We start from the raw sequence: 12,039 nt of genomic DNA, 5'->3' as shown, positions 1-12,039 counted from the left end.
AAGAACTTTGTGTTCTCAGAGCTGGTTGGAATCAGTTAAAAATAAAGGTATCTGTAACTATTAGGTCCTGAAGATCTTACTGTCTCATGAGGCATTATTCACTGTCCAGCTTAGTTTTGTATTGTTTTATTAACAACTGTTCTTTCGTTTGAGTTGCAGCTACAGATGCATCAAATTATAGACTCTTGCTCTGTTCTCAGACTTGTTACATGTGTGTTTGTGCTCTTCAGGATTCAGCATTTCTTCATAGGCCATAATAGAAGTCTTTAGTGCATAGATGAGCTTTGAAGTTTAGAAGGCGAAGCCAATAATTTACTCGTGCAATTGCTTGATTCAAAGCAGGCAAATCTGGTTTATGAATACATCTAAATGTCTCTTTTTGTATTTTGATAGGAGATTTGCATATGTGCACTGTGTGGGTCACTTATGGGCACATATGTGCATTTAATAACAGCAAAAACATGAAGGAAGAGAAATTTTACATTTTTCAAGGTATCTCTTGCACCAGAAATGGTGTATGAATTGTAATTCAGTTTTTGTTTGATTCTTTCTAGATTCTGAACTTTGATGAACCTTTGACTCTACCTCCAGGCTGCTGGAATGTATTTTCTTTGAAGCTCAGTGTGAAAGACACTGTAACGAATGTGCTCTCTAGTATTTGTTTGGCCACAAATGTGGGAGTGATATTTGAAATACCTCTGCAGATATATGCGACTGTGTCCAAGGTATTGTATTCAATTGTGTTGATTTATTATTAGGCCTTGCAAACCCAAATGCAGCAGTGCCTCTCTCAGGCCAGAAATCTGTTCCTTAGTCCTGAAAGAAAAGCTAAGTAGCAGACCACACTGTGAAACAGTTCTGTAGCTTGAGAAGTCCCCAAAGTTGAGCAGTGATGGAATTATAGTTCTCTATTTTTAATTCTTTTTTTTTTAGTCATTAAAATTATGCACTGAGAAACTGAAATTTGTTCTCTTATTTTGTCATATGGTCAGTCATTTTTGTTTTGGTTTTCCAGCAGGGAGATCTTAATTTTGAAGCAGTTGCCCACTGTGATATTCAGTGCTACTTGGGAAAGTCTGATTCAGGTAAGCTCATCTCTGGCTTTTTTTGGCATCTGTCAGTAGTTTTATTGTAGAAAATTCATTTTATGTAGCAGGACTTGTAATGAGAATATGATAACATGATGACTTTTCAATGTCATCCGTTAGAAATGGTGGCAGTAAAAAGGACTTACTAGAGCATATAAGCCTGTGCAATACACATACTCTTGTTTGCATGTACAATTACTGTGGTTTTGCAGATGTATTTCCTTAAGCAAATCTGATGTGTAAAGTAATTTATATACCCTCACATATGCTTACTTTGGAGGGGAAAAGTGGGTTGCTGTTTTTATTTTTGGGTCTAGACCCTTTGCAGATACTGATTACTCATGTTCAGAAGTAGATTGATGGAAAGAACAAAATCTGTTATCGTTTTAGCAAATCTGCTTTGGCAGAAGAGTCTCTCTCTTGACCGTTCTGCCTGGGACCTGGATTCTGAGCTTGCAAGTGACCTTTATGGAAGATGGCATAAAATAAGACATGGGGAAGCCTGCAGGTCTGTACAGAATCTGTTGAAGTTCTTAATTCAAGCCAGTACAGTGTTGTAAGAAAGAATATTTCTGTTCTGAAGTATTCTTAATTAGAAGAAAACATTTTGGACCTTCCTACACTTAAGTTAGTTGTCTTGAAGCACCTGGAGTTTCAGAGCACTCCAGAACACACCCAGCTTTCATTTCAAGACACTACCAGCCATAAGTAAGCTTTTCAGATGCTTGAACTTTAGAATGTAAATAATGTTCTGACTGTAGTTACCTCACCATGGCTACCTAGCATGAAAGCAGTCAAAGCATGTTTTACCAGATCATTTATGGAGTTGCATGACTCCTTCATCAACAGGTTGCATAGCAGTCCTTTCAGGATTAGGGTCTTTGGATGACTTCCAGGGTACTTAGTCCCTGGTGTACATACACATAAGTTACACTGGCTCTCTGCTACTAGGGTACAGCTTTATGGGCTTTATTTTAGTAAAGAGCATTTTCAAGGAAAGATAAGTTGATGTAATTATAAATCCTGGCAAATCATCTTTTTTCTTTTTCTGAAAATAAAAAAAAGAAAACAGCTAACAAAGTTTTCTGGTTTTGCCAATAAAGCAGGAGAAGTATTTTAGGATCGCCTCACTTTATTCAGCAGAAGAAATCTGAAGAGGAGTCCTTTGCCTTTTTCTTGCCGCGATTGACTACAGAGCCCAGCCTTACACTCAACTTCAGTGCCACAGCTGTTAAAAGTAGTATGGTGAGGATGGTTGTTATTACAGTTTTCCGAGTTGTATATGTTTAGCTTGTTTAAATAACAAAGTTTGTGGTTAATGTTTGGTGTTGCTTAGCATTTTCATACTGCTGGTAAATCAGTGTTTTGTTCCAATTTAAGATACTAGATTTATATCCCTTTGGCTCTTTGGTAAGTTTCCTAGTTGTAATGTTTTAATACAAGGAGAGGAGTAAAGCAACGTAGGTCTTATCCAACAATTGTTCGTGGTTGTCAAAGTTTTCCTTGCATCATTGTATAAGTTACATGCTTGTGGTAAAATAATTGAACAAAGGACTAGGGATAGGGTGTACTGTTATTAATGATGCATGTGGTTACAGTAAAGTCTTCCTCATGCCACTGCCTTGTGTAACAGAAGTGTGTAAAACATTTATGAGAGATACACCACTTGCAGAGCACTCTTCCAGCCACACTGACAATTACGTCTTTCTTGTTTGTCAGATTTAGGTCTCCACTAACCTACCCTATGCCAGAACCAGTCATATGGAAATAGTTTTCATATGCACATTGTGAATTACCTTAATATTCCATGTGTCCAATTTAATTGTTAGTCATTACAGTAATGTGTATAATAACCTGCTAGCACTCAGACTTCTGTGAGAAGGGGTGGCACTTCACTAACTGCACTTTCTTCTGTGCAAGAGCTTTGTTCATGTCTGCCTGCATAAATCAAACTCCAAATGAAAGGATTGTTGGGGGAGCGGGGGCAGTCTATATTTTTATACACACAGTTCTTCGGGCACTCTTAGCTGATTTTCCAAATTATGACATTGTGGTGACATGTCCTGCTGTTCCATGCAGTCTTGTGCATGTATGATTATACTGCATTAAGACAGAAGCCAGATTGAAGTCCCTTGAAAATGCAGATCATATTACCAGTGCTGAACTGTTTTACCATCCAGTTCTCAAATATGTAGGTTTTAACTTTTTCTTTTCCCCTCCAAACTATTTAGGTAAAATATTTCGTACTAAGAAACCCTTCATCCTTCCCAGTTACGTTGCAGCTTCTGCCTCTTTCTTACTACCCTGATCCCCAAGCTTCACTGAGTCTGCTGAACAAATGGTAAAAACTATCTCAGGATACTGTTTTCCCTTTTAAAAGATCTATTTGCTATGCCTTATGATTGTTGCTTATTGTAGTTTTTTAATTTTTCAGAGTGTCACTTAGGTGGGGACAATGTTCTGACTCATTTTAGAAGATATAATCATGTTCAGAGCAGCTTCCTGTATGGTGCTTGACTTTGTAATGTACCTCATCATTGATGAATTACAAATTGAGTATGTTTTAAGCAAGTTTCTCTCTGCCAGATCTAAACTGTAGTTAGTCATCTTTTAGGATCTGATGCTTAGTGCAAGCTGCCCAGGTGAGGTGAACAACTTACAGAATTGGGGATGTGCATGTCCCCACAATGCCAGTTGGTATCTATACAGGGTCTTGTAGCCTGATCACTGAGAAGAAGGTATCTGAACCGTCCCACCAGGAAAAATTTTTTTCTTAGGCTTTTCTTAGATAATAATCCAAGTTACAGAGGACACAGGAACCAGGAAGAAAAATTCAGGTCCAGAGTCAGGAACCCCACCATAAATGTTTAGGGCCAACTGAGTAAATGTTTCTGCATTGTTTTGGACTTCCTGTTTTAGAACTGAGATGATCTAATGAGAAATCTAGATTAGAGTTAGATGAGCAATAAAGGGGCACAGTGGGGTGAACTGAAATTCACCAAAATAAGCCCTGGCTGTCACACTTTGAGAAAATGATGTAGTTGGTAGGACTGCTTGGTTCGAGACAGTGGGATTTTACTCATGTGCCGAAGTGTAACTTGCATATTTGGGGTCCAGATTCCTGTGTAATTGCTTCCTTAACCTCATTTCTTTACATAGGTATGTGTATGTGCATATATATATGTGTGTGTATGTATATATATGCACATTAATAACTACATCTGTTTGCATACTAAATGTGATTTCCACAGAGACTCTTTCTAGTGGTTTGAAATTACATTTTCTCTGTATTTTCACACTTTAATTTCTGGAGATCTTCTAGGTTTACAAGAAATCACATCCATTAACTGTTTCTTTTTAAGCTAATGTCATTGACAGTTGTGACAAGTGAGTTTTCGTTTTAGTGGCTTGAGGTCCATTAGTCCTCTATAACCTAAATTTTACCTGTTGGTTCTCTTACGTCAGTTTTTAATACCTTCATGTCAAATGGTTATAATTTGTGCTCAGGTAAATAATCAACTACTTTACATGAATTTGATTTGCAAATTATGTGATAGAAAACAGAAATTTGTCCCAAACAAATCATGAGTAGAAAGGGAGATATTTGAGTAAATTAATGAGATTTAATGATTATTATTTCTTAACAGTTATGTGGGCAGAAAAAGCTTTGGGGTGTTTGTATTTGTGTGGCTTAAAAATTATATTTCTTGACTGTGAACATTTACAGTATTGTACACTGACATATCTAAAATGCCCAGCCATTTGTCTGTGTTCCAAATGTGTGGAATTCATGTAAAACTGATTTGTAGTGTATTCTCTTAAAATGCAAACCCGTATTTCACATCTGCCAAAATGAAATTGTAAAAATAATCTTTATTTTAGAACGGATGCCAGCATTTAAAAATAAGTCAATTCACTTCTGACAGGCTGGGTTTCAAGTGTTTAACTTTTCCTTTTGGTTTATTTAGGTTCGGCATAAATGTGCAAGCTATTAATTTCACAACCACCGAATTCAGGCTAATGGATGAATGTTCTCACAGGGTAAGATGGCTACTTTTGGTAGGAGAAGTGGTCTGGCACACTAGAGAAAGCTTTCCCTAGCTATGCTACTTTTCAGTCATTCCGAAGTACTATTTAAAGCATAGTGTTTTCTTGATTGTTAGGTGTGTATCTTTGCAGTTAATTATTTTTCAGAGTTTTAGTCTGTTTTGAAAACAGACTCAAAAGCTATAGGAAGGGAGTGCATGTGTGCCTGGACACTATGTGTACGTGTTGAGGAGGCCACCGTTTGCATTCTCCGTTGAGACTTAGCTTTTAGCTCCAGGTTGAACGTGAAGTGTTAGGCTTTTGAGTCAGTGATGTCAGGAAGTAGCTGATTATCTTTTCAGTAGAGGGAAATACTGTCCGGTAGTTCAATGAAGGAGAAGGCTGGATTTCTACATTTCAGCTTTGTGTCATTGCAACTCCCAGATTCAGGTTTGGAATGTCCTGGTTCTTGCTGGTTCCCACTGCCTAATTTTTACATATGTGTGATAGCACTTTACTGTGTCACACCAGTGCTGAGCTGTGGGTAAACCCTGAGATGATGTGTCATGGGTGACAGAAACAGAGGATGCTGTATCGGGGATATTGGCATATTTTGGTGACCAGAGTACCATCCAGAGTATGCAGATAATTTCTTCTTAGACTTCTGGTTTGTGCAAAAGCCTGGAATTCATGTATTTTCCTTGCTTTTTGGGCATGCTCTAGACTCATCTTTAATGTCCTGTGTAGATACATGTTTCTGCACATATGCTTTAAGACTTTAATGAAATTTCTTATAAAAAGAAAAGAGTATGTTTGCTGCACTCATCAAAGCTGACCTTTCGTTTTTGGCAGCAGTTGTAAGAGTTGTAAAAGAGAGGAGACAGCAATTCATAAACCCTTGCCTGTAGGCACACTCTGAGAAAGAGAAGGTAGTATGTGGGTAGGACTGAGTTTCGACAGTCCCGTGCACCATACTCTTGACCAAATGGAAAAATAGTGGTACATCTTTGCATCAGTGTGTACAACACGTGTTTTTCTTTAGATTTGAAGAACTATGGGGAACATCTATGGTTAGATAGGTATTCAGCACATATGAGATGGATCTTGGCTTGTTAAACAAATCACTAGTGCTTAATATTCAAATTTTTCAATTCGTTATCATTTCCCTAGTCACTTTATGTGTAATGAATTGTTAGGTTCATGTTTGAGTGCATGCATTTCTTTTTAGGGAGTGACATGATGAAGTTTGCAAATGTCGTATGTGGCTTGCTTTTAATAAATACTACCTGTTAAATGCAGGTTCTGAAAGTTTTTTTATGTTATTTTTCGTAAAATAGACTAAGAATAAAAACATTTTGAACTGAAAAATATCAGAAAAGCTGTTAATAAATCAGCCATAAATGAAAAACAATGAAGCAAGAGCCTGTTTTGGAATGTTTATGGTTGCTTTGACTGCTATAGCTATCTGATCACCCCTTTCTAAGAAAAGACCCCCAGTTCTGGAAGAGCAAGTTTTAGGGCTATTTTCATTTCTATAGTGGCAGAAAGAATAAGCAATGGTATCAAAAACAAACAAACCAAAAATTTACATTATTTCCAGACTAAGTGAACTTCTGGTAGTTCTGGTTTTCAATAATACAGTAGGGAATTCACTTTGGCTTCTTTCCAGTGACTCAAATGATCAGCATATTTGCCAACAGTCCCTTTCTCACTTAAATCAAGTTGTAAGTCATATGCTGAGGGTATAATGGTTGCCACATTTCCCTATGCAATCAGTACACTGTCAGTTATTGTGCTGTGAAGTGTTTCAGGATTCTTTGAGTATGAAAGACACTATATAATTTCTTTTCCATCTGAGCAAATAAAAACTGTTTTGAAAAAAATGAAGTAATACATTCCTCATAATAAGTGCAGTAATATGAACTTTTGCTCAAATAAACAACCTTATCTGATGTTTTATGCTGTCAAAATGAAAGACTTTTGTATAACAAGTTAGCAGTTTCTGCGCCTTGCCAAAAATATCTTATGTAGTGCTAAGTAACGATACGGTGCTTTCTTTATTGATGTCTTTAAACACACATGGTTTCTGTGAATAAGAAGTGCATTTCTGTTTAATAGAATGCACATCAAGAGGATTTCATCAGCAAGAAGTGCAGTTCTGAGCTGCTTTTGTTAAGTTTACAGCCACTGGAAACCAGAAGAGTTGGTGTAATTTTTACACCGCTTGACTACAAAAGAGTAACTTCCCTTATTTTAATCAGGTAAGCCACGTTTCAGTTTTAAGTCAGAATCAAACAACTCAATGTAAAATGAATTTGCAAAATCGCAGAGCATGGACAAATGCTCAAAATTTGAAAACCAGAATACCTCCAATTTTATAGAAAGTGCTTAAAGTGTGTTTGTACCTTATGTCTCAGTCATTAAAAAATACAGTCTTATTTTCTTGATATGTGGTCATTGGGTTATAAAATGTATATGAATATACTGAGGTAATTTTGAGTTAAGAGAGAAACACATTGCATGGCTTTTTCAGCTTACTCCATAATGATAGGATTTATGGATCCAGTGAGTCTTATGTGCAGCCAAACATTGGTTATCTTTGTAGGAAAAGAGTTTATGGAAGAAGAAACCATTTTTACTAGGTGGCACAATTATTATCCAGTGACAGTGGTTACAAAACTTGTACCTTCACTATGTGAAATTCACTAGTGACTGGTTCTGGAGTGCTCCCATCTCTATTTAGGGAAAACCTGACCAGTTTTGGCCACTGACTCTGTTACTGAAACACTGTTGTTGGTTTGGCACCTAGAGAGCAAAGCCGTGATTTTGCAAACTTAATTTGTGTTTTAGTGACTGATTGCTTGATTTTTACATTATGGCAGAAACAACTTAACCGTTCTGGATGTGGTCAATGTAGAAGGCTTTGGAGCCAAAGAATTGCTTAAAGTAGGGGGAAGACTACCTGGTGCAGGAGGATCTCTTCGATTTAAGGTGCCAGAAGCTACGCTAATGGACTGCAGACGACGTGAGTAAGAAGACACAGGTCTCTAGTTTTGTAGCTGGCTGCATTACTCTGTAGTGGTACTGATATGGTACATTAATGTTAAGTAAACAGAATGTTAAAAGGTGAACAGCTTGGTCATGAGGGGCGTAGATTCTGTTTTTACAAAACACTGAGAATGGTTAAAAGTTCTAGAACTACACTACTGCAAAAGGGGTTATATTAAGTGTTTTATTAGATTGTAAATAAAAATAGCAGTTTACTTGTAAATGTAAGAAAGTCATTTTTATGCACTGTTAAATGATTGCTCTCTTTTTTTCCTTTAAGAACTGAAAGACAGCAAGCAAATTCTATCCATAACGAAGAACTTCAAAGTAGAGAATATTGGGCCTCTTCCTATAACAATTTCATCGATGAAAATCAATGGTTACAGTTGCCAAGGATATGGATTTGAAGTGTTAGACTGTCAGGAATTTTTCCTGGCCCAGAACTCATCACGAGAGATCAGCATTGTGTAAGCACTGACAAATTTGCTGACAAAATAACTTTAGTGGAAATTTGTGGGTATGATACTGCAGTAGCATACCCACACTCAAACTTGTGAATGTAAATTTCATAAACCTTTCCCTAGGGGTAATAGTAACAAATGGATAATATAATAGTGTCTCTTTACAGGACTCATAATTTCTAAAAAGCAGCACACATACTTTTATCAGTGCATTATGAAGTAATAAATTAAAGCAAAAGAGTTACCACAATTTTTAATTTGATTGTTATTCTCTAGCATGTTCCGAGTAGCCTGACCATAATCTAGTCATGTTTTCCGAACACTGAACATAGTCTAAAACTGATTCTTTTTAAAATCCTCTTGAGTGAAAGATACTGTGACTTAAGCATAAGTAGAGTTGATATTACTATATTAAAGTAACTGTGGTTTCCTATACAAGTATCATCTCTACTGATTAAAAAGGCAAGTCATACCTTCTAGCAGTACCCGTGGCAGTCAAATAGAGTAATGAGGTGGGTCAGGGAAGTGGAGGAAGAGACAAATCTGATGTTTTCTTCTGCTTTCCCTATCTTTCCAGCTTTGTACCCTAGTACCTGGCCCATTCTGAAATAATGCTGCCTGTGCTCTTGACAACTCTGCTTTTGTTAAAGACTTTTGTAAAACCTGAGTTGTTCATGTGCACCTCCTTGAAAAAAGGAAAACGAGTTGCAGTAACGAGAGTATTGTGAAGAGTCACAAGAAAACCACGTATATTACCAACTGAGGATGACCTAAAAGTCTTAACTGCTGTTAGGTGCTAATGCCACATGCACAGTTTAAGCAGACAGTGGACATTTATTTCATTGCCTTTTTTTTTCCATATTATTAAATCAGGAATTATTTTGTATTTTTTGTATCAATGTGACTTCAGAAAATTAAATTCAGCCCAAAAATGGAAAAGTAACACCAGTTCTGTCTGGTTTTCCTAATAGATTCACTCCTGACTTTACATCTTCCTGGGTAATTCGTGAGCTTACACTGGTGACTGCTGCTGATTTGGAGTTCCACTTCACACTCAACGTGACTCTTCCTCACCATCTATTACCACTATGTGCAGACGTGGTACCAGGCCCCAGCTGGGAAGAGTCTTTCTGGAGGCTCACTGTCCTCTTTGTAAGGTAATGCTTTCAGGACCCTTGCAACAGTTTGAAAGGGACCTGCCAGGGAAAGATCAGCAAGCACTTTTGCCTTCTGTTAGATTTTTTGTGATGACCTTAAATCTCTACTGCATCTGTCTCCCGAGAGTCCTGCCAGCTGGCTGTGACAGCTTAGGTGTGGTAACAGTAGCTGGTGATGGAGTTGGCAAGCATTTCTTGCTGCTCCTCCTGATAAACTTCCATGTTAAGGCTGCAATGAAAAAGGGTTAGGATATCCCCATGGGAATTCTCAGCATACTAGAAGGCTTGCTCCCACCACAGTAGAGACACACATGTAACATGTTAGTATCTGAACATTATAAATAGAGTTGAGTGGGCTTGAAGATTCCCTTTAAGTATTCCTGGAAAATTAATGTGAATTTTATTTATAGTTTCAGACAACTACTTGAGGACTTGCTTCTTCTTCTACTTCTTTTCTCCTTTCACATGTCAAAAATTATTTGTGTTTATGGTTAGTTTTTGCTAGGCACACTGCAAAACAGGCTACCCCAGAAAGATGGTGGGGCTTGTGTTAGCTGATTCTTTGCTGGCACATGCTAAACTGCTTTGAAGAAGACTACCTTTGTAAAACAATGAAGGGTTCTGCTTCTGCACATACTGGTTTTTTTGTCTTCCTTTACTGACCTTTCACACTGAGTAGTGTGAACTGAATGCTGTGTTGGGCACAGGTGATGTTCAGTGCTTTCATCACACCAACCCTGAATTCCTACAAGAAGCAGTGACTGTGAATGTCGCGATGGTAACATACATGTGCTGATGCATATCCGAGATCCTGATGCACACTGCAGTGCTGCTTGCATTGTTTTGACATGGAAAACAGAGCACAAATGAAGAAATAGCAGTGACCACATTGTGTGGTTCTAGATGCAACAAAAAGGGACTGTAGGGATCTGAAAAATCAGGAATTTCTTGTTCTGTTTTCCTGCTAACAAAGTTTATACTGCATGACTGAGAAAGGTGGTTTGATGAATTACAAAGATTTTTGTTCTGATCCATTTATTTTTGGTGCAATTAATACACCATGTATAAAGAGGATATTTTGCAACTTGGTTTTTAGTTCAGAAATACGGTAGCATTTGTGGCTCATTTTATGCCAGCATTTTCTCTAGGAAAAGAAAGAGACAGTATTAAATAAATATCAAAATAATGACATGACTATCATGAATGAATAGAAGGCACTCAGAAGGCTGATAGGTATCATTCTACAATGTATAGTCATTGACTTGTAGTGAGACTTTTAAATTATCTCTAAATCAATGACTAGCTTTTTTAGAAGGCACTTCTTTGTTAGTTTTTTTTAAAGCTCATGACTGAGTTATTTTATAGACCTAATAACTAGTAAGGACTATAAGGAAAAAAAGGAAGGCTATTACAACTATTACTTTTCACAACTATGTTGAGTTTTCTTGTCTGTCTTTTTACTTAGAATTTACTAGCAAAATATTTCAAAAGTGCATCTTGTTAGAAGCTTTTTAACTCTTTCACTGAATATTTCTGGATGTTGTAGAGATCAGTATCTGTTGTTCTCTTTGGCAGTTTGTCCCTGCTCGGAGTGATTCTGATAGCCTTCCAGCAAGCCCAGTATATTCTAGCAGAGTTCATGAAATCAAGACAGAGGCCAAATCCTAATTCTTCACCACAGCAGAACAGCAACACTGTTGACGTAATCAGCTCCGATTCCTACAAGTAAAAATACTTTTTTTTTCTTCTTTTGTACCTTGGTGTGATGCTTTCTGTCTGTTTGTATTGTGATATTGCTGTGGGCTGGTTTAGAGGAGATGGTGTTCTAAGCAACCTCTTTTCAGAGAACTTTCAGTGTTGTGGTATATGTTTATCTCCACACAAAAGAAATTGAAGAACTCAAGGGTTTATTAATCTTGTATATTGCCAGTAGTGCATAAGGAAAAATTATGTGATGAAAGTAAAGGATATACCATGTGTGGCAACCATGGAAAGAATGGAAAATACATTGATGATTCACAAATCTGACCCTCTTGAGTGGTCAGTTACACTGAAGCATGTAAGTGTGTTTGAAGTCTGAGCACATACTTAGTCTTGCTCAACTCCCAGTGAATCAGAATGTGCTTAGATGTATGATAAAGTGAAGACTTAATGCAATTTCATGGCTTGAGAATATGCCCCCCTTTCGTTTCTTACAAAAATATCTCATAAAGCAATTCATCTTAGCTTTATAAAGAAAAATAACCCCAAATAACTTAT

General features: G+C 37.1%; 1 protein-coding gene across 6 annotated transcripts in view; it reads left to right on the top strand.

The window, feature by feature from the left end:
- Window positions 1–12,039, top strand: part of TMEM131L (transmembrane 131 like) — a 77,065-nt gene that overhangs the window by 49,253 nt on the left and 15,773 nt on the right. For 3 of the 6 annotated variants that reach the window (XM_051790517.1, XM_051790516.1, XM_051790521.1), the window contains 11 exons: window positions 555–725; window positions 1,016–1,085; window positions 1,479–1,596; window positions 2,192–2,333; window positions 3,320–3,429; window positions 5,057–5,129; window positions 7,233–7,375; window positions 7,997–8,139; window positions 8,443–8,629; window positions 9,595–9,780; window positions 11,356–11,505. In XM_051790517.1, the coding sequence (XP_051646477.1) occupies window positions 555–725; window positions 1,016–1,085; window positions 1,479–1,596; window positions 2,192–2,333; window positions 3,320–3,429; window positions 5,057–5,129; window positions 7,233–7,375; window positions 7,997–8,139; window positions 8,443–8,629; window positions 9,595–9,780; window positions 11,356–11,505 (1,493 nt within the window). The remainder of the gene's footprint in view (window positions 1–554; window positions 726–1,015; window positions 1,086–1,478; window positions 1,597–2,191; window positions 2,334–3,319; window positions 3,430–5,056; window positions 5,130–7,232; window positions 7,376–7,996; window positions 8,140–8,442; window positions 8,630–9,594; window positions 9,781–11,355; window positions 11,506–12,039) is intronic. The other 3 variants (XM_051790520.1, XM_051790518.1, XM_051790519.1) reach the window with 2 other exon arrangements.

This window comes from Manacus candei, unplaced genomic scaffold (assembly GCF_025592945.1).
Source record: "Manacus candei isolate 608988 ecotype Guabito, Panama unplaced genomic scaffold, ASM2559294v1 h1tg000028l, whole genome shotgun sequence".
Taxonomy (NCBI): Eukaryota; Metazoa; Chordata; class Aves; order Passeriformes; family Pipridae; genus Manacus; species Manacus candei.
Note: the sequence above shows the minus strand (reverse complement) of the source record. Positions and strands in the feature narration are given on the sequence as shown.